The following is a 21886-nucleotide window of genomic DNA, read 5'->3' as shown; positions in this document are numbered from 1 at the left end:
AAAATCCTGATTAAGGAGTTTTGTGGTGAATATAAAGTTATAGGAAATGACTGGCAGAGCCCAGAAAAAATTCAAATACAGTGGGGCAAAAAAGTATTTAGTCAGCCACCAATTGTGCAAGTTCCCCCACTTAAAATGATGACAGAGGTCAGTAATTTGCACCAGAGGTACACTTCAACTGTGAGAGACAGAATGTGAAAAAAAAAATCCATGAATATTCGTAAATTAGGGTGGAAAATAAGTATTTGGTCACCTCAAACAAGGAAAATCTCTGGCTCTCACAGACCTGTAACGTCTTCTGTAAGAAGCTTTTCTGTCCCCCACTCGTTACCTGTATGAATGGCACCTGTTTGAACTCATCATCTGTATAAAAGACACCTGTCCACAGCCTCAAACAGTCAGACTCCAAACTCCGCCATGGCCAAGACCAAAGAGCTTTCGAAGGACACCAGGAAAAGTATTGTAGACCTGCACCAGACTGGGAAGAGTGAATCTACAATAGGCAAGCAGCTTGGTGTGAAAAAATCAACTGTGGGAGCAATCATCAGAAAATGGAAGACATACAAGACCACTGATAATCTCCCACGATCTGGGGCTCCACACGGGGGGACCTGGTGAATGACCTGCAGAGAGCTGGGACCAAAGTAACAAAGGTCACCATCAGTAACACACTACAACGGCAGGGAATCAAATCCCGCAGTGCCAGACGTGTTCCGCTGCTGAAGCCAGTGCATGTCCAGGCCCGTCTGAAGTTTGCTAGAGAGCACATGGATGATACAGCAGAGGATTGGGAGAATGTCATGTGGTCAGATGAAACCAAAGTAGAACTTTTTGGTATAAACTCAACTCGTCGTGTTTGGAGGAAGAAGAATACTGAGTTGCATCCCAAGAACACCATACCTACTGTGAAGCATGGGGGTGGAAACATCATGCTATGGGGCTGTTTTTCTGCCAAGGGGACAGGACGACTGATCCGTGTTAAGGACAGAATGAATGGGGCCATGTATCGTGAGATTTTGAGCCAAAACCTCCTTCCATCAGTGAGAACTTTGAAGATGAAATGAGGCTGGGTCTTCCAACATGACAATGATCCAAAACACACCGCCCAGGCAATGGAGTGGCTCCGTAAGAAGCATTTGAAAGTCCTGGAGTGGCCTAGCCAGTCTCCAGACCTCAACCCCATAGAAAATCTGTGGCGGGAGTTGAAAGTCCGTGTTGCTCAGCGACAGCCCCAAAACATCACTGCTCTCGAGAAGATCTGCATGGAGGAATGGGCCAAAATACCAGCTACTGTGTGTGCAAACCTGGTAAAGACCTATAGTAAACGTTTGACCTCTGTTATTGCCAACAAAGGTTATGTTACAAAGTATTGAGTTGTATTTTTGTTATTGACCAAATACTTATTTTCCACCCTGATTTACGAATAAATTCTTTACAAATCCTACCATGTGGATTCATGGATTTTTTTTTTTTTTTCACATTCTGTCTCTCACAGTTGAAGTGTACCTCTGGTGCAAATTACTGACCTCTGTCATCATTTTAGGTGGGGGAACTTGCACAATCGGTGGCTGACTAAATACTTTTTTGCCCCACTGTACACACAAAGATTGTAAAATGTTCTTCATGCCATTGGAAAGGATAACACTTTCCAAACCAACAAGGCTTTCATTCGATGACATAACAGAAGGTGAAAGCTGTATCCCTGCCATGATATTAGCATTTGAACTCAAGTACCTTCTATAGTTTCAACATAAATAAAACTAAAAGGAATAATAAATATTGTTCAACATGTATTACCTCACACCCTCAAAGACAACACAATGTAACAACACCCTCTCACCTAATTTCAAACCCACCAGCACTGAGGCTGTCCAACAAACAACTAAACCTTTCAAAACCCAGAACAACACCATGCTGTGGCAATGTTAGCAATTTAACCACATAGACTTGTGACCACAAGTTGAACCTTTGGATCAAGAGAGACTGAATAAAGCAAAGAAAAAAACATCTTTTTCCAAAGGAAAATATTTAATGTTATTTTAAAGGCTGGATCACACCTCACTTCAGAACAAAGAAGTCCAAACTGAAATACATGATGATCTTTGGTATTTCCCTTGCTTGGCCCCACCTGTCTCTGTGCCACAGATATAGACACACTGACATTCTGCTTCTGCCCCTCTTCTCATTTACTCTAACACAGAGACCTTTTCATAAAGAAACACTCCAAGTAGATATTTCTTCATTGATTTCCCTTTTTTGTTGATTCAATACAATCCTTCAACATACTAGAAGTGAGATTTTATTTTAATATCTGAACTTCAATGTACAGCACGTGCTACGTTAAGATCATTTAGGACAAGCTTGATGAAAAACATCTATAATGTTTGGTGCCATAAGAATCCAGTCCAAATGTTTGACTCGTGGTTTAGAATTTCCATCCATACCTGATTCATGCCCTGGGGGACGGGGCTATGGCTCCCCACACTCCCTAGCAGATCGTTACATGGAGAAACCTTTGGAATACAAGCATGCTGATCCACACAGGTGTGCACACAGGTGTACACACGGGTGTTCACAGACGCGGACTACAGCTTTCTTGGCTGCTGCCTCAAAGCACATTGTGCGCTGTCTATCTTGTGTGCTGCACAATAGCGTTTAATATTTAGCATCTACTGTTATCTACTGCTAGCTAGTTTATTGTGATGGTGCTGTATTTATTATGTTGCTCTTTTTTTTGTGTGTTTGTTTCTTCTGTTTTTTTTTTTCTCCATACAGGTGATCCAGGTGTTTTGTTTGCTTTTCTTTCTTTCTTCCCCCTTTCTCACCGTCTCTTCTCCCCTCTGTTTTTCTTTCTCTCCCTCTCTTTCTTTCATTCTTTCTCCCTGTCCTATTCCCCAGTCATGTTTGTCCCGTTTGTAGCAACCGAAAATAAAATAAATACATAATTATAATAAAGGTCAATCAAATGGACCAATATGGCAAGGCCATGATGATCCACTTGGTAAAATAAATCCGCTTGGCATCTTTCTTGGCCTTAAGACAACAATTCTGATGGCTAAGGATCCAAACGGGACAAAAAAAATAAAAAAATAGAATTTCCATCCATGCATTCTCTTCCACTTATCCTTATCAGGGTAGCTGGGATAGCTGTCTTAGTGCAAGAGGCAGGGTACATCCTGGAGAGGTCACCAGTCTGTCGCAGGGCTTACACATAGAGACAGACAACCATTTGCACTCACATTCACACCTATGGGCAATTTAGAGTTACCAATTAACCTAACCCTACTAACTGCATGTCTTTGGACTGTGGGAGGAAGCCGGAGAACCCGGAAAGAACCCATGAAAACAACTGGTCATATGCTTCTTTAAATTATAATCCAAAAACTAAGTTGTCCTGACAAAATCAAAACGTAAAAGAAAGAACAATAGATAGTCCAATAGCTAGCTAGCTACATAGAAGGATCCATCCTTTGCACATTTACAAGTAATTTTTATGCAATTCAAGTTTATTTTAGTTAGTTAGTAATTCTCTTATATATACTTTAACTGCTAATTAATACTTTTCCCTATAATAATATTTATTTTATAATTTTCCCTATAATCAAGCAAAAGCTGGTCTAAAATGTCACATTTACAGAACTTTTATTTTAGCAAGATCGGGAAAGATGTCGTATTTTTGGTTGCCATCCTTTCCCTGTTTTTCAGTAAGGAACATAAACAAATAGATGATATGAATATTATATTTTCAGAATTGTAAAACCTTATTGTGGATGTAAGAGCCAAATTATGTGGATATTTTGCATCCAATTCATTGTGTAACATTTTATTCAATGGTATTTGATGGTTTGGGCACCAGGAACACTAGCAACCACTGTTGTGGAAGCTAATGGGGTTCCTTATAAATAAACAAATAAATAAACAAAAGCAGCATGATCACTGTCTGTCAGAAAACAAATGTATATCGATTGAAATAACATCTAAGCGAGAGCTAGGTGCAAAAGTGACACAACAGCAGTGAAAAGGCAGTGACTAGAGATACATTAAAGAGGGTGCAGCTTGATTCATGTGACATGAACAACACTGCTCTAAAGATGGTTTACACAGTAACTAGCAAATTGCAGAATGATCAACATTTTGACACACTCATTATTATTCAGCCAGTTACCCAATCACCCATCAAATTACATTCTTGTTGCCTATTAGGGCTGATTTGGTTCTAAAATGTTGATTATGTCACAGATGGGTTATTCTTAAAATATACATTTCTTTATAATCAGGTCTTTACCTATCGAATACATTGTGATCCACATTTATAATCCATGGTTTCTATTGACTACCGAGCTCTTCCAGTTTCCTGATGATGCATTTGTGGATAAAAAGTTGAAGGATAAAAATAATATTTTTTAGCTGTGGCACTTTCTCCAGTAAATGTAGACGACACTTGAGCAGGGGCGGCTTTTCTTTTTGAGCAATACTCAATTTACACATGGCTGAAAGGTCTCACATTCTTTCCCTCCACAGGTGGACCTGTCAAACCCCTAGATGCCCACTCTGCAAATTACATCCCCGACCATCTATTGGTGTGAGGCACCAGTTCAGCGGCCAGATCCGAGCGATGCTGCCCAAGTGTGCTCTCGAAGAGCAAAGAGACTGTGGATCGATTGCAGTATTGCCCGGAGCACTTACTGTTACTCACATCCAAACCACAAAAAACAATTTGGCTGGGCATGCCCCCACGGATATTAATAATTGAAAGGTTTCTTGGTCATACCAGGTTTATTTCAAGGAAACAAGGGCCAACCGGTGATTTTTAGCACATATTTGTTCAGAAATACACCTCCCCACAGCTCTGTGATTTCTTGCAGAGACATTACCAGAACTCTGTCCAATAATCTCCCATGTTCAATTCATTTTTCCATAAAGCTTTTAGTGCCTTATGGAAAAGGCACTAAAAGTGCTTTTAGATCATTTAAATTCGTAATTTTCTGGAAAGCAAAGCAGCGGAAGCACCAGCTTGGCTCCTCCACCTGAAATTTGGGATCTCACAAGCCTTTCAGTTTGGATCAAAAGTTGTTTTAATATTGTGAGACACAAAGGCAGTGTGCTACCAATTCTTTGCAGCTCAGAGGGTGCAAGTTCAAGTTCGAGTTCAAGTTCAAGTTCAAATTTTATTTGCCACATGCAGTGGCAGGTTGCCCTGCAGTGGAATGAACCCGCCCCCCAACCTTACAGTCAAAGACACTGATAATAACAATACTGTACTACTCAATAAGTGTTTATTGCACCATTGCCAGCACTGCTTCAGCAAGTGGTTGTGTATTGGTTCATACGCTTTCTGCTGTGCACTCGTAGTCTTTATGAATACCATCAAAAGACAGTGTGCCACAAGAGACCCTGTGCAAAAAAGCAGATGCTGTGTTTTCCACTCCTTGAAATATATTAATGACACTGTCTGTGAGAGGAGTCGGCTCATCCCGTTGAGATCCAGTGTTGGAGAGTGTGGGCACTGACCTGAACAATGCACACTTCACTCACTCCCTGGGGCGCTTTCATGCGCATTTACTCACGGCAGGGACGAGGTCATGCTGCCCTTTTAGCAAAGTACTAACACACTAACAGCTCCGACACTACTGGCACACTGACTGAAACACGCACACTGCGCACACACACACACATTCACGACGCACAGCCTTTCCAAAGCAGTCAGATATGACACACTTTCACCTGTGCAAAAAGACAAGAACATCGGCAGCAAGAGTGTGTTGAATACTTCAGTACATCTGCTCTCTTGCACACAGACACACTGTCACACACACTTCACATGAGCAAACACACACGCAGACAGGAAGCATCTTATCTGCTGATACTCCTTTCAGCCTCCTGGGGCCTGAGAGCTGAAATCTAGGTGCTTCTGTCTCTCGTCTGCCGTGGTTTAAGCATGTGGCACCTTCTTCCAAAGCCCATTTCTTCCCAGACAACTGCTTATCAACAAACAATTTAAGATCCAAACGTATACTGCTCTCTATACTGCTCTGACAACATTGGTCTTTTTCACTGACACTTTCTCACTTAACCTCTGTCAGGAACAATACTTCTTTCTCTTCAGGATTGCTGAAGCACTGCGTAAGCAGTCTTGAGACAATCTAAGCACAAGGCATGTCACACTGCTAAAAAAAGCAAATGCATATGTATGTAACAGCTTTCAGGTTAATTAGAAGTCATGTCTATATACAAGTACACAACTAACTCTACATGTGGAACATCCCTGTAATAGAGTTAGCACTGTTTATTTTCTTTTATTTAATAGTTATGATTTAAACTTCCACATCAAAGTTAATTGATTAATTTTAAATATAATAGACTTAAATATATGTAATATCTCTTATACTGTTTGGTGACCATCCTTTTATTATCGATCCATATTATCGGTCAGAGTAATTCGGAGAATACAGTGCTTTACTTTTGAAGGCAGCTGGAAGAATAAAGCACCTTGAAACAATGTTTCTACATTTTAAAAGGACTCTCTGATGCACTTTGTCTGTTATTGTGGTTGTTACATTATGTTTCATGGGCTGTTGTGATCACTAGGGCTAGGAGTGGTCTGCGGTTTTGATTGAAGACAAGTCATTGTCAAACCTTCTCATTGTTGAAATATAATTGCTGAGTGCATTACTAAATTATATTTTGAAATACTGCACGGCTATTATTGCAAACATAAAAATTCGGTGATGTATCACAAGAAATACAACTTCTGCTCTCTGTGCTTTGAAGCGCACATGTGCCATCAAAGATAAATGTTACCTTGTTCTGCTTTTACCTTTCTTTTTATGTCGGTCATGAGTGATTAGAGTGTTTTTCCGGGTGGAAGATGCATCTTGAGACATCGTGTTAAGATGTGTCTCCCATCTACTTGAGTCACATAGTCATGATATTTTTGGCCAGCAAGCATATCCTGTACATCTTAGACTTTGAAGTAAAATTACTTAATTGCAGCAATTATAAACATTACACAGTAATCTTTTTCTTCTTTTTTTAGTAATAGCATCCCGTTATTTTTTTTTAAAGCAAGCTTTGTGTCATGGTCACGAGCCCTGTCGCCTCCATGTGCTTAACTCGACAGCGTATTTGGTCAAACGTAGATTCTGTTGTGAATGGTCCTGTGACAATTCCAGTCACACTGCTTTCCACCTGGCTTTGCTGCCGGGTCGTAAGAAGAACTTCTTACAATCAAGCTTACCAATTAGTTGATGTCTTATTTAAGCTCAGCACGGATGTTGATGTCTCCATGTTCTGTACCTTTTGTTTGAGACCCTTATTTAGCCTGTGAATACTACGAGCAGACACTTAGAGGACATATTTTGCAGATACAGCCTGTAACTTTGAACACAAGTACCAGGTAGACTTAACTCTGTGTTTGAAGTAACCGTTACTGCCTGCGGCTGGGTCCGGTTTAGACACATATCCACACACGCTCCACTAACAGTGCACATGCCTTACTTGTTTTTCAGTTTAGCCACATTTGCTGCAAGGATGTTGATGCTCTGTAGTTTGTTTTGGACAAAGAGTTAGTTACATTTGATTTCTCTTCTTTTGTAGTAAGTCATTCTGTAAACGATGTTAGCCTACGCTTGGTTTTGTTCCTTTCTTTGATTTGGCATCACTCACAAGCTCATGCAGTTTGTCTCATTTCTGCAATTTATTTCATCTTCTTGTTCTCATTCTTTCTTTTTTTTGTTTGACAATAAATATCTTCACAGAAACCAAGAATATCTGTTTGTATGTTGCCTCACTCCATCCAGTTTGAGCTGCGATATAACGCTTGTGACAGGTACACACATGTATACATGGAAAATGCAATGATCCAAATATTTCAAAAGCGAAAGCTTGTTCATTTTTATATAAATTTTTCAGCATACCTTTCTTCCCATGTGGTTCTTCGCAGCTGTCATATAGACATGCACCCCAGGGTGACCACCCGGTGAGTAAGCAGTAATGCTGGCAGGGAATGGAGCAGTGCTGGACAGCCAAAGGAGGCTCTTCACCATCACACAGCCTAGCATTTACAGGCCTGGACACTGAACAAACAAAAGAAGCACAGGGAAGGATAAACCGACCACAAGTCAAAACACATACAGGCAGTTGTAGAGTGTGTGTGTGTGTGTGTGTGTGTGTGTGTGTGTGTGTGTGTGTGTGTGTGTGTGTGTGTGTGCATGCGTGCAAGTAATATGTTTTGGAATGAAAGCCAAACAAACATACTGTACGTGCTAGTTGATATGAAAGTGATTGAATGAGCATATGTGTTATCAGAGGAGTTAGTTTTGATTGGCAAGATATGTATTACTTAAAGTAAAGTCTACAACTTAAACTTTCTCACTACAGCTGGTGAGAAATAGGTTACGAGTAGAGAAAAATGCTCATTTCTAACTTAAGAGGTAAAGTGGAAGGCCAGTTCAGTCTCACAGGAAAATCTGTAACAGCTGGGTTGGTCTACTGCATAAATGTACTTTGCAATAAAGATTTTTTTTTGCCAACATGGCGGCGCGTGCACACGCAGCGGCTTCTCTCTCTACCTGAATATTGTATATTGTATATTGCATAGCTTTCTTGTTAATTTGTATTGTATTTATTTATTTACATTTTTACTTTTTAATTATTTTATTTGCATTTTTTAATCACTCTCTTATTTAAATGTTCATTTGCTATTTCATCTAGGGTTTGAGAGTAACGAAATTTATATTCTCCGTATGTCCTGTACATGTGGCAGAATTGACAAATAAAGTTGACTTTGACTTTGACTTTGAAAATGGTAAAATCAGGAGATACCTAGAGTTTTAGAGGGACCAATTGTAGAGGCAGGAACCAGTAACCTTGCATAACGGGAAAATATATGGTGAAGGATGTGAAAAGGTCTACCCAAAATGTGGTAATTTTGTAACTCTAACAGAATAATTTTAGTGAAATTTAGAATTATGGTAAGTGTAAAACAAAAATAAAAATACAATATGAAACTATGTCTGACAGTAATATATGAAAAACTAATTGGCCCCATAACAAGGACAAAAAGTCTAAAAACAAACAGCAGAAAAGTTATTGTTACACACAGAATCAAACCTCAGTAGTTCCCATGACAAACCAACTAAACTGTCAAAATGAAAAACAAAATAAAACAGACTAAAAAAACCCCCCAAAGAAACAAAAAAAAAAAACTTATGAAAGGCAGAATTTTAATTCCTTTTTTTTTTTTCTAAAAACTGTGATGTTTTGTGTTGTGCAACAATATAGCTTTAAAACATTTTGCATGGGACTCAGCTGAGAGGGCAACGACCAGCTAAGGGAATAAACAGCAGCTCAACAGGGAGATATTAAGTCAAGACACGGTACGACCAATTCACTGCTAAGCACAGCTGACATTATTTGAAGATCACAGTCGGCTCAGCCACCTGTAATGGGCTCTGACATTAGTCTTTCTCGCAGAGTAAGTGACTATTTTTTGCCTGTCCACAACATGGGGATTTATTCAATCTAATATTCCATTTTGATGCACCTCAGCACATTACTGAGAGGCAAATTTCCATTTAAATGAGAGCCCATAGAGATATTCACTAAATGTCCACTGTGCATTTTGTCTTTTTACCAAAAGTAATTTACATGGTATTTGATCTCCTTTGTAAAATGAGATGCTTGCCTAAACACGTTGATAAAGTGCAGTATAGATCTTTCTGCTTTGCTCCCTAAATTGTGTTTTCATGTTTGCCAATTGTGTTACAGTTGTAGGCATCTAATAAAACCTGATTGAGCTCTTTATATTCTCCACATGCCTTGCAGCCACATCTGTTTATCATGTAAAACTGTACGAGTCACATCAAGGTAAACACTGAACTTGAAGTATTGATGTTGTCTCTCACATCCAGTGGTTCAAAGAGTTGCTTTCATTCGTACTCTATACTTAGCACATTCACAAATATACAAGCATTTCTCTGAACACTTCCTTCCAAAGGCAACACCTCCATCACATAGCTCAGGACTTGGGTCAGAACTATATGAAAATATGGATGGAGGCAAAGTTAACTTGTTATTATTTAATAAACTGTTGTGTTTTAAGGGGAGGCAAAGATGCGATTTGCAAAAAGAGAATCTTACAGTTGGCAGCCATTAAAAACTACCAACTGTGTTTAATTAAAAAGATAAATTAAATACTTAGTATGCATGCTAGTCTATTCTTAAAGTGATTTATAAGCCTAACTTTAATTTTGTTAATTAGAAAGTATCGCCTTTCTGTTCATAAATATTCAGTAACGGTCTATGTCTTCCTGCTGCCACAACTTGCCATATTGTGTGTGCCGCATGTTCTGAACACACTTAGGAGGGTTAGACTGGGTTTCTGAAGTGTTGATAGAGATTTTTGTTCCTTTGCTTATCTTTTTTTTTTTTTGCATCAACTTAAACATGGGCAATATGCCAAATGTAGAACAATGAAAACACAGAGACAATTCCCTTCCCCGTTGTTGTGAGCTGCAAATAAACATGTTCTGCAATAATAAAGGAATCCCAGTCAGCTAAGCTGATTAAGTTCAGGGGAGAACCCCCAGGGCCATTGCATTGGAGACCAAATTGAAATCGGTTTAACCAACAAATAAATAATCATCACTGTTGTCTAGCATTATTTGGCAGTATATCTCTTTGCAAAATTACTACAACACGTAACGACATTTTTTTTAAGGATGTGTGACAAAACAACAAAGAAGTCTTTAAACAGATGCAATTGTTGCCCCAACTGCCTGAACCAAAATAATGAATCTGACTAGATTATCCGTTTTTGGGTCATATTTTAAAGCTAGACTTTACATTATTTTCAGTCTCTACCTTCAACTGAACTTCAATATAGCTCCGGCAATAAACAAGATACATTAAACGCACGCACAAACTATATATAAAAAAGTAGTTCTTATTATTTGACTAACAGCAGTTCCTTATTTTCTTCAAGTCTGTACCTTGACTAACCTCAGATATTTATGCAGTCTGTCTACATTTTATTACAGGGCTTTAATAGTTATACATTTCCTAATATTGCAGCCACAGTTCACAGTGGGAGGGATGATAAGTTCTTCTCAGCAGTTGAATTAAAGTAATATTTCACATTTACTTCAGCTTGTATGCCATATTTGAAAAAAACCATGAAAACACACTTTCCTCCTGTCTCTCACACTTTTAGGTCTCAAATTGTTTTACTTGTTTTCTGAAAAAGGAACTAGATTTCTGTTAAAGAAAAAGTTTGCTTGGTAATAACTGGTATGTATGCATTCTACCTCCTGACCACATTATACAGATTATTATACAGAGAAAGAATATTTCATTCCACTGCTATGTTGATAACACGCAGACATTCTTATATTAGAAATTGCTGGTCACATTTTTTGTTAATTAAATTCAAATAAAAGAGGAATTCTTATCACTGGTACAGACAATCTGCATCCAACCATGAAGTCCTCCCTCAGTCCTTTATCCGTTCATGGGCTTTAGTGACGCTCAGTGTCATTCATGGTTTTGGATTTTTGTAACGGTCTTTTAAACTCGTATCAATCAGAAAGCATAGAAAAATTCAGACTGTGCAAAATGTAGCAACCAGACTTCTTACAACAACCAAGAAAAAATTATATTACACTAATCTTAAAGACTCTACACTGGCTGCCCATCACTTTAAGGATCGATTTTAAGATTTTACTTATCACTTTTAAAGGTCTTCACGGCCTGCATTCAGAATGCATGCTGAAATTGCTGTTCCTGTACCAACCGGTGCGCAGCCTCAGATCCTCAGGCAAAAACCTGTTAACTGTTCTCACCTCAGTGAGTGTTAGCTGTGAGGCCTCGCCCGTTTAGGGATGATGTGCCTGAGAAAATCTGGCTTGCCTCACCAGTTTCTTCTCTCACTGCTAAAGATTCCTTTTTATTGTAAGGCTTTGGTGTGATTTCAGTATAAATATGATATTTTTGACCTTGTTTGTTTAACTTAAACTTAACTTAAAAGAATAGATAAAGCTCAATAAAACTGAATCACAATCTTATTCTTCTAAAGTGACTTGCCCAGGTACAGTTTACTATAATAGACAATATCATATCTGTAATATACAATCCAATGTACTGTACAGGGTAAAATAAGGATTGTAGCGGAAAAAAGAGCTCAGTTCATTTAGCATCGTTACAGGTGTATTTTTTTTTTTTTTTTTTTTTTAACCTTAGCCTGACTAAAAGTAGATTTTTAGTCTTGTAAATTTCCACAGTACAGTGGGGAATGACCATAGACACACTGATTTGCTTACTGAAGAGGAATATTTCCCGCAGTCTTATACAGTGGCTTGTGAGTAAGGAATATCAGTCAAAAACTGTTCTGCAAGCACTTTTTTTTTTCATTTGAACAGTCTCATTTAATTATTAATTAATTAATTTATTTTTTAAAGCAGAAATTCAAAAACCTTTTTACTGAACAAAAGCAACATTTGTGAGATGTGTGAGAGTTAATTTCATTAGCATCTTTAGTAGCTTTCCTGGTTTAAGTGCCATTTTATATTTGCTGTCTCTTAGTTTGATAATGAATCTGCATTATTTTCTGACCAAAGAGGCCCAATGCTTGTATGTTCATGAAAAAAACTGCACTTTCACACTTTCAGAGGTACAATTAGCAATTTCTCTGTGAAGGTTCTCAGTCATCCAGGTCATGGTAGTCTAAAGAGCTTGGAAAGAAAAGTGTCTGGACTTCTTTGAGTTGCTTGAAGACGTTCCACCTCTCATCTGAGAAGCTCTTTCAGTTCTAACGTCAAATGGGGGAGAGTCCCAGATTTAAGTCCTAGGGGAGTGTCCCCCAAGGGGGTCACAGGGGTCCTGTTGATCCTCTACCTAATCACATGAGCCAAGGTGTGAAAATGGGTGTAGGTCACAATCAAAAGTTTCGGGGGAACCTGCTGTGAAACCTGGCCCCACCCTATGATGTGGTTTCCTGAGGTCAACAGGCCCAGGATGTGAGTGGGCATTGAGGCATCTGGGAAGGGATCTCAAAACTGGGTTATAGATGGCAGACAGTTGGTGTCGTAAGCCACCGCCTCTGTTCAACGATGGTCGCTCACAATGGACGTAAATGGCTTCTTTCACTCCTCTTTCAAACCATCCGTCTTCTCTGTCCAAAATGTGAACATTGGCATCCTCAACAGTGACCTTTGTCCTTGATGAACAGCCGAGTCTTGTCCCATCGAGGTGGCTCTTCTATGTCGTGTAATACATTTACGAAGTGGCTGTTTTGTCTCTCCAATGTAGAGGTTTGAGCATTCCTCGCTACACTGTACAGCATACACTACGTTGCTACGTTTGTGTTTAGGAGTTTGGGATGAACCAGTTTTGTCTGAGTGTGTGGCTGTGTCTGAAGTACACTGGGATGTCATGCTTGAAGAAGACTCTCCTGAGTTTTTCTGATAAACCGGCAACATGGGGGAAGACAATGTTGTTGCATTTGTCTTTCTGATCCTCCCTAGTTGGTGTCTGAATAACTAAAGAAGCTTCTCGGATAAGAAGTGAAACGTCTTCAAGCAACTTAAAGAGGTAAAGAGGTCCAGACACTTTTCTTTCCAAGCTCTTTAGACAAATAACAATTTCACATGCAGAACAGTGCCCCACTGTTGGTCCAGATCTTGGCTGAACTTGGCTGAACTTGGCTGAACCCAGCGATACCAGACCACGCCGTGCAGCCGACGGGGTTCTTTTCGGTTTACCGCATGGACAGGACAATGGAGTCGGGGAAGAAAAGAGGTGGTGGAGTGTGTTTGATGGTGAACAACAGATGGTGCGACAGCACAAACATCTCCCCACTCATACGCTCTTGCTCGCCCAATCTGGAGCTTTTGATCGTTAAGTGTCGCCCTTTCTATCTCCCTCGGGAATTCACTGCGGTCATTGTTTACATTTACATTCACTGTTTACATTCCGCCTCACGCAACACTCGGACACTGCCTTATGTGAGCTACATGAGGCTCTCACACATCAACAAACACTTCACCAAGATGCCGCACTCATTGTTATGGGAGATTTTAACAGAGTGAATCTCAAACGGACATTTCACAACCTTCACCAGCACATCAACTGCCCCACCCGGGGCACGAGGACATTAGACCACTGCTACACCCCGTTCAAGAACTGTTACAAGGCTCAGCCCCTGCCGGCATTCCGAAAATCGGACCATTCCGCCATCTTCCTCATGCCTGCTTACAAACAAAGGCTAAAGCAGCAACCACCAATCAGGAGGGAGGTCGCTCGCTGGACGGACCAATCGGTGGCCGCACTGCAGGACGCACTGGATGACGCACTGGATGACGCAGACTGGGACATGTTTCGGCGCAGCTCTGATGACATCAACATGTTTACGGAAGCGGTTGTGGGATTTATCGGGAAACTAGCGGACGACACAGCAGAAAGAACTATCATCCGAACGTTTCCCAACCAGAAGCCGTGGGTGGATAAAAACATCCGCGACGCTCTGAGATCACGCACCGCTGCCTACAATGAAGGGCTTGTCTCCGGTAATATGGACCTGTACAAGGCTGCGTCCTACAATGTGCGCAGCGCGGTCCGAAAGGCAAAGTGGAGCTACAGGGAAAAACTAGAGTCACAGCTACGACAGTGTGACTCTAGGAGCCTGTGGAAAGGACTGCGGACTATAACGGACTATAAACGACTAGCTTCTTCAATGATGAATGCAGATGCTTCACTGGCTGATGAGCTGAACACGTTTTATGCTCGCTTTGACGCCGCAGCAGCAATTAAAACAACAAACGGCTGCACGCGCTCAGAGTGCACCAGTGAAGAAAATGCATTCGTCATCACAGAGCATGCCGTGAGGAACACCTTCAGGAGGGTGAACACCAGGAAGGCAGCAGGACCAGATGCAATCCCTGGCCGGGTCCTTAGAGCCTGCGCTGATCAACTAGCACCGGTGTTCACGGACATCTTCAACCTCTCCCTGGCCCAAGCTGTGGTTCCCACGTGCGTGCTTCAAACAGTCCATTATTGTCCCTGTTCCAAAGAAACAACAGCCCCGCTTGCCACAATGACTACCGTCCAGTAGCACTGACTTCAATTGTGATGAAGTGTTTTGAAAGACTGATGAGAGATCACATCACCTCTTCACTTCCTGCCACCATCGACTCACTTCAGTTTGCTTACCGGACTAATCGTTCCACAGACGATGCCATATCTCACCTGCTCCACACATCCCTGAGTCACCTGGACACTGGCAGAGGGAATTATGTTAGGATGCTGTTCGTGGACTACAGTTCAGCATTCAACACAATAATTCCCTCTAAGCTTTTCACCAAGTTGACGGATCTAGGACTCAGCTCATCACTGTGTCAGTGGATCCTCAACTTCCTCACAGACAGACCCCAATCAGTGAGGGTGGGAAAACAAGTCTCCCCCTCCATCTCACTCAGCACTGGAGTGCCTCAGGGCTGTGTTTTAAGCCCCCTGCTGTACTCACTGTACACTTATGACTGTGTAGCCACATCCGACACCACCTCCATTGTCAAGTTTGCTGACGACACTGTTGTTGTGGGCCTGATCTCCGACAACATCGAGACGGCCTACCTGGAGGAGATTAGGAACCTGGAGACCTGGTGCCAGGAGAATAACCTCCTCCTAAACATCAGCAAGACTAAGGAGCTGATCGTGGACTTCACTACAAAGCAGGCGAGGAATTACAAACCCCTCATCATCAGTGGCACGCCAGTGGAGAGAGTGGACAGTTTCCGATACCTGGGTGTCCGCATCACTCAGGACCTGTCATGGTCCTGCCACATCAACTCCCTGGTTAAGAAAGCCCGTCAGCGTCTCTTCTTCCTCAGAAGACTTAGAGACTTCCATCTGCCACTGAAGGTGCTCAAGAACTTCTACTCCTGCACCATCGAGAGCGTCCTGACGGCAAACATCTGCACCTGGTTTGGGAACAGCACCAAGCAGGACAGACGAGATCTGCAAAGGGTGGTGCGCTCGGCAGAACGCATCATTCAATCAGAGCTCCCTGACCTGCTGTCCATCTACACCAAGCGGTGCAAGTCCAAAGCTAGGAAGATTATGATGGACCTCTCCCATCCCAACAATGGACTCTTCTCACTGTTGAGGTCTGGGAAGCGCTTCCGCTCCCTTAAGGCCAAAACAGAGAGAATGAGGAGGAGCTTCTTCCCCCAGGCTATTCGGGGCCTGAACCAGGTGTAGGACTGGACTCTCCCAAACACGTCACTATAAGACTGGACTCTCACACACGTCACCACACATTTCCTATAATCCTATAATTCCTATAATTTATAATCCTTATCTTTATAATCTCTTCTGCTATTTGCACATTCTTTACTGTAAATTCCTAAGTTAATTTGTAAATTTTTGTAGTAAACTGTAAATTGTAAATATTGTAAAACTTTTCTTCTGTCATTTAATGGTCCGGCATTGTACAGCTACAAGCATTTCACCCCCATGTCATACTGTGTATGGTTGTGTGTGTGTGACAAATAAAATTTGAATTTGAGATCTTATATTGTATTGTACCTTGGTAAAAGACTCTTTCTAGTTGTACTTAGAACACATATCAGTTACAGCAATGAAGAATGTTTATCATTTTTTGTTTCGTACCTAAAACTATTTTGGATTTGATGGCAACAACATGTCTCTTAAAAGGCTGGAAAAGTAAGTGGTACTAAAAAGAAACAGCTGGAGGAACATTTTGCAACTAGTTAGTTTAATTAGCAACCGGTCAGTACCATGACTGAATATAAAAAGAACATCTTAGAGAGACAAAGCTTTTCAGAGGTAGAGATGATAGAGCTTCAACAATGTGCAAAAAAAACTGTGTGTGTAAATTTTGGAACAATTTAAGACATCAAATTGTGGATATCCCATCATTTACAGTACATAATATCATCAAAACATTCAGAGAATCTGGAGAAATCAAGAGAGAAGGCTGTAGATCCACACTGGTTGCCCATGATCCTATGGCTCTCAGGCCTCGCTGTATTAAAAGCAGTCATAATTGCATCATGGAAATCACTGCATGGGCTCAAGAACACTTCAGAAATCATTGTCTGTGAGTGCAGTTCAGCGTGCCATCCACAAATGCAGGCTAAAGCTCTATCATGCAAAGAAGAAGCCATATGTGAACGTGATTCATAAATGCCACCATGCTGTCTGGGCCAAAGCTCATTTAAAATGGACTGAGGGAAAGTGCAAAACTCTTCTGTGGTCAGAATTGAAATTTGAAGTGCTTTCTGTAAAATATGGATGTCGTGCCCTCTGAACTAAAGAGGAGAGGCAGCGACGAGCTTGTTATCAGTGCTCACTGAAAAAGCCTGCATCTTTGATAGTATGGGGGTCCATCAGTGCACCTTCGTACATTCAGACGACCCCCGTACCTTTCACATCAATGCTTAAAGGCATACGCTGGTTTTACAGCTACATACGCTCCTTTTTTCAAGGATGACCCTTGCATATTTCAGCAAGACGATGCTAAACCATGTGTTGTAGCTGCTGGAAAAGCATAGCTTTGTAGCAGAAGACTCCTGGTGCCTGCAGTACACACCTTCCCCAACTGAAAACACTTGATGTATGATGGAGTGCAAAATATGACAGCAAACACCCAGGACTGTTGAGCACCTAGAATCTTTTATCAGGCAAGAAAAGGGCAACACTCCTCTTCTTAAAGTCCAGCAACAGGTTTTCTTGGCTCCCAGATATTTACAGACTATTGTTTAAAGGTTTTATTTACATTTTTTAATTTACATTTAAAACAGCATCCAAATATTGTGGGAATTAGGTTTGTATTTTTCTGCTCATTGCATTCACCTTAATAATGTAAACCACAAACAAACCATGGAAAATTATTTATGGTGCATCTCTTGAGTCACTGTGTTTTTCCAGCAAGCCCAAGGTCAACTGAAATAAAGGCATTTTTCCCCTTACCCTCCTTTCTGTGATGTGGTGCTGAGGCATCAGGGACTTGAACACAGTAGGTCTTCCTGGTCTGGATGCCCCCTCCACATAAAAGGCTGATGTTTGCCAGTCTCCGGTTCTGCTGGCTCAGTAAGGGTAGAATCCGACATTCGCCCCAGTCAGTGGTCCTCCACACATACCTAACAGAGCATGCAAGGATGCTAATTAGTTATATTTGCAATGTTAATGAGTTAAAAGCTGATAAATTGAATCAGTGATGGAGCCACTGTTTGATATGTATTACAAAAAGTCAACACTTGTTTATGTATTTTCAAAAACAAAGTTGTAATCCATTAAGAAATAAATTGATAAATGATCGTACTTAAGAAGGATAAAGCCTCAGTATACACAAAGCCGTGCCAGTTGCTTTCAAAGAGTCACACAAAGCAAAAGACAAATTAGTGAGAGCAGTCTCTGGCAAAAGCATCTCTCACAGTATGTCAGAAGAAGGGGGTGTGGGGGTGGGGGGGTGATTATTTTGATTTCAAAACTTCTAAACAAATGTTTGGTTTCATCTATGAAAAATGCAGTGATGCAGAAAGCAATAATATTTGAGGAGTTTACCAGAACAACAGCCTGTAGTAATCTATCAAATGCTTAATTTCCGTAATGAGTTTTCCCTAATCATGTAAATCCTCTGCTCTCAGGCACTCAGTGTAGATTCAGCAAATAAAACAAAATCTACCAGCAGGGAAAGTAATTCTCCATTGACTACTTTGTTGTGTGCATGTTATATTAGCTAAATCCTATCGTAACCCAAATGCCCCAATACAATGGCATTCTGTCAAGGCCTCTTTTTATCATGTCATGTCTATGGGGCTCCCTACAGTACACAAGATTATTGTGGCTGCCACAAGATAATTAAAATGATGCTAAAAAAAAACAGTGTGCACAAATCAATTCAATGGTAAAGTCATAAATATTTTAACCTCTAGGCTTTCTCTCATAATTATTAAGGTGAATTTGTTCCAAGAAGCCAAATTAAAAACCCTCATTTGGTCCTCAAGTTTATCGTGCATTGGTGAAACTGCAAATGAAAAGAACGTTCATTTGAAGATTGTGGCCTTAAGAAGCAATAAAGATGATCTCTATTTAAAAAAAAAAAATAAAAAATTACCTGGGGCAGTTTGGAAGTAAATCGCCTATGATATTGCAAGCTTCTTTTTCCTCAAGGGCAGGACATCGCTTCCCCCCGCCAACTGTGATCTGAGTCATGATCCGTGACCGGAGGCGGTAGCCAGGGGATAGGTCGGTGGACCGGCAGGTCTTAGAGCAGGGGCTCCACGATGACCAATCGGATGTCTGACAGTCTTTGGGGATCACGCATGTTTGGAAGGTCAGTGGGGATTTGTCCTTCGTACAGAGGCTGCAGATTGAGGAGAGTAAATTACTGTCACGTCAAGGAAATTTTATTTCATAACATGATATCTTTGTGACCCCTTTAAAGTTTGAGAGTGCAGTTGTACACAAAGCAAGCTATAAATAGATGTTGTTGGAATTTAATTGGATTTGCCGATGGAGAGGTATGAGACCCTATGACCAAGTGGTTATGTTGATTTGTTGTTGAATAAATGACCTTTACTTCTTCCACTCAAGAATTTAAAGTACATCCTGTTAACACAGATCTCAAGACAAAGTCAATCTTTTACACAAGTGCCACAAAGAGCTGATATGCTCACTCAGAGATGTTAACCAAGCACAAGCACAAGTCATTAGTCATGATTTTAATGCTATTATCCCATTAAACTGCTGCTGCTGCTGCTGCTGTTCAACCCACTATAGTGCCAAACCATGTAACTGACCCATACGTCCTCTGCATGATAGTCTTTTGTGTGACAAAAACTAAAAGAGTGACATGGAAATAAATGGAAATGAGAGTTTAAAAAAACAACAACAATATCACATGGCACAAACACTGATCTCCTGGGGAAAAGTACAGTCAACTTGTACCAGTAGTAAATCTGGGACTGCCAAGAATTGACTTTTGTCGCTCTATCAGAAAAAAGCTCTATCAGCAAAAGCTCATGTGTGATCTATTTCACCACTGTATAATGACCCCATAAATGAAGTCATAACCCAGTGAGCCATCTGGGTGGTGGTGGTAAGCCTAAATCAGCCATATCCTTAGCTACGATAACCAGACTATGGCCATTTAATAGGCTAATCCCAAACGAAAAGCACGTGTTTTCTCATCCAATTACAGTTTTTGTTGGCTAATCTTGGAAGTTGAATTAGTCAGGTTATTGAGATACAAGATAATTTTTAGACTTTCTCCTTGTAATGAGGCTGTAAGTTGAGAAAAATGAAGCACAATACACGTGGGAAATCTATTTCAAAAGCGCCACACCTCCTTAGATAAAATAAGTGCTAATCAAGCAATGCAAAATAAAATCCTTTTTTCAAACCACACACACACACACGCAAAAAAAAAACATGTCAATGAAAAGAGATGTGTGGCAAGATAAACGACTTTTAAACTACTCTGTCCAAAATGGCAACAAGCAAGAGCAATCACAAGAAAATTGATATGACAATTAAATGCTGTACAACTTCAATGTAGTATGCCTTATTATAAATAAAAAAGCAATATGGAGCAATAAAAAGGCTTAATTGAAACAACATGATTGAAATGTGGTCCCTGAAACAATGATGGCAGTCAGAAATGGATTTTAACAGCCAGCTAATAGTGACACTTTACACCAAGAAAATGGTATGGTGGCATTTAATCAATGTAATATACATGCAATGATTTTCTTTCTGTATGAGAAAAACAAAACAAAGCAAAAAAACACAAGACAGAATGTTGTTTGTTACTGTGTATTTGTGTTTGTGTGTGTGTGAGACACAGCATGTGTAGGTGTGCATTTGTGTGTGCTCTGCTTTTTGCTTTGTGTGCGAGTACGTGCAGAAAAATCCATTCTTATCAAATCCAAATACCAAGGTTAGCTCTAACAGCAGAGAGTGGAAGGGGGCAACACTTGACATTTAACACAATAATGCCTCCCTTCCTTGCTGAAATGCTGGTCAAACATCAGCCCTCATATAATCTAGTAATAATTGAATAAATAACCACCATCAATAAAAACCATTTTATTTCACTGAATACATCTCATGAGAGGTGGTGAGCATTGATTACGCCTCTCTTTTATTAAAAAAAAAATGTCCATTAGGATTATTTTGCCTGACAGACAACAACATTCAGCTCCTATAATTTTTAAAACTCTCCACACGCTTTATCAGAGGAAAAGTAAACTGATGAAAGAGAAACAAACTACAGGTATTTCCTTTCATTATTAAACCTGCAAACATTTCCGCTTGGATACAGTACAAAAAAAAAAAAAAACACACAAGAAGAAAGAAATATTATACAGCACTGCTGTTTTCATATGAGAACAAATCAGGTGCACCACAACATTTATCACACCTTGAAATCCAGAAAATTAGAATCGGGGGTTCTATTTGGTGCAAATTATTAGAATGTCCTTAGGGGGTAACAGGTGGAATCAGTCTTTCTATACCATTGAGGTATGTGGTCTGACAGAGGGAAAAATGGGTTTGTGGATCCCAGTGGGGAAAAGAAACGAAAAGCAAACTTTTTTACATGTATTGTTGATTTCAAAGAACTGCCGATTCTTCCAGGATTGATTGCCCCAGCAATGTCAGCCTTAGAGCAGTGCATCTGAAAAACAGTTTCTTGTAAAACCTGCATTTTATTCTAGGATGAACAAACTGTCTTTGTCAAACTGTAAGTGTATACTATCTGATAAATATTTCAGAAATTTGAAAATCATGGGGGATGTGTCAGGAGAAAGTATTTTGCCAATGAACCATAGGGGGAGAGAAGGGTTGTTTTTTTTTTTTTGCAGTGGGG

General features: G+C 40.3%; 1 protein-coding gene across 1 annotated transcript in view; it reads right to left on the bottom strand.

Annotated features, from left to right (window-relative positions):
- Positions 1-21886, bottom strand: part of LOC113007990 (thrombospondin type-1 domain-containing protein 7B-like) — a 145767-nt gene that overhangs the window by 45119 nt on the left and 78762 nt on the right. Inside the window, exons 5-7 of the mRNA XM_026145082.1 lie at positions 19133-19381; positions 17986-18155; positions 7917-8075 (exon numbers count right to left, since the gene is read on the bottom strand). Coding sequence (XP_026000867.1) covers positions 7917-8075; positions 17986-18155; positions 19133-19381 — 578 coding nt within the window. The remainder of the gene's footprint in view (positions 1-7916; positions 8076-17985; positions 18156-19132; positions 19382-21886) is intronic.

Source organism: Astatotilapia calliptera, chromosome 16 (assembly GCF_900246225.1).
Source record: "Astatotilapia calliptera chromosome 16, fAstCal1.2, whole genome shotgun sequence".
Classification (NCBI taxonomy): Eukaryota; Metazoa; Chordata; class Actinopteri; order Cichliformes; family Cichlidae; genus Astatotilapia; species Astatotilapia calliptera.
The sequence above is the reverse complement of the archived record's forward strand: the minus strand, read 5'-3'. Positions and strand labels throughout refer to the sequence as shown.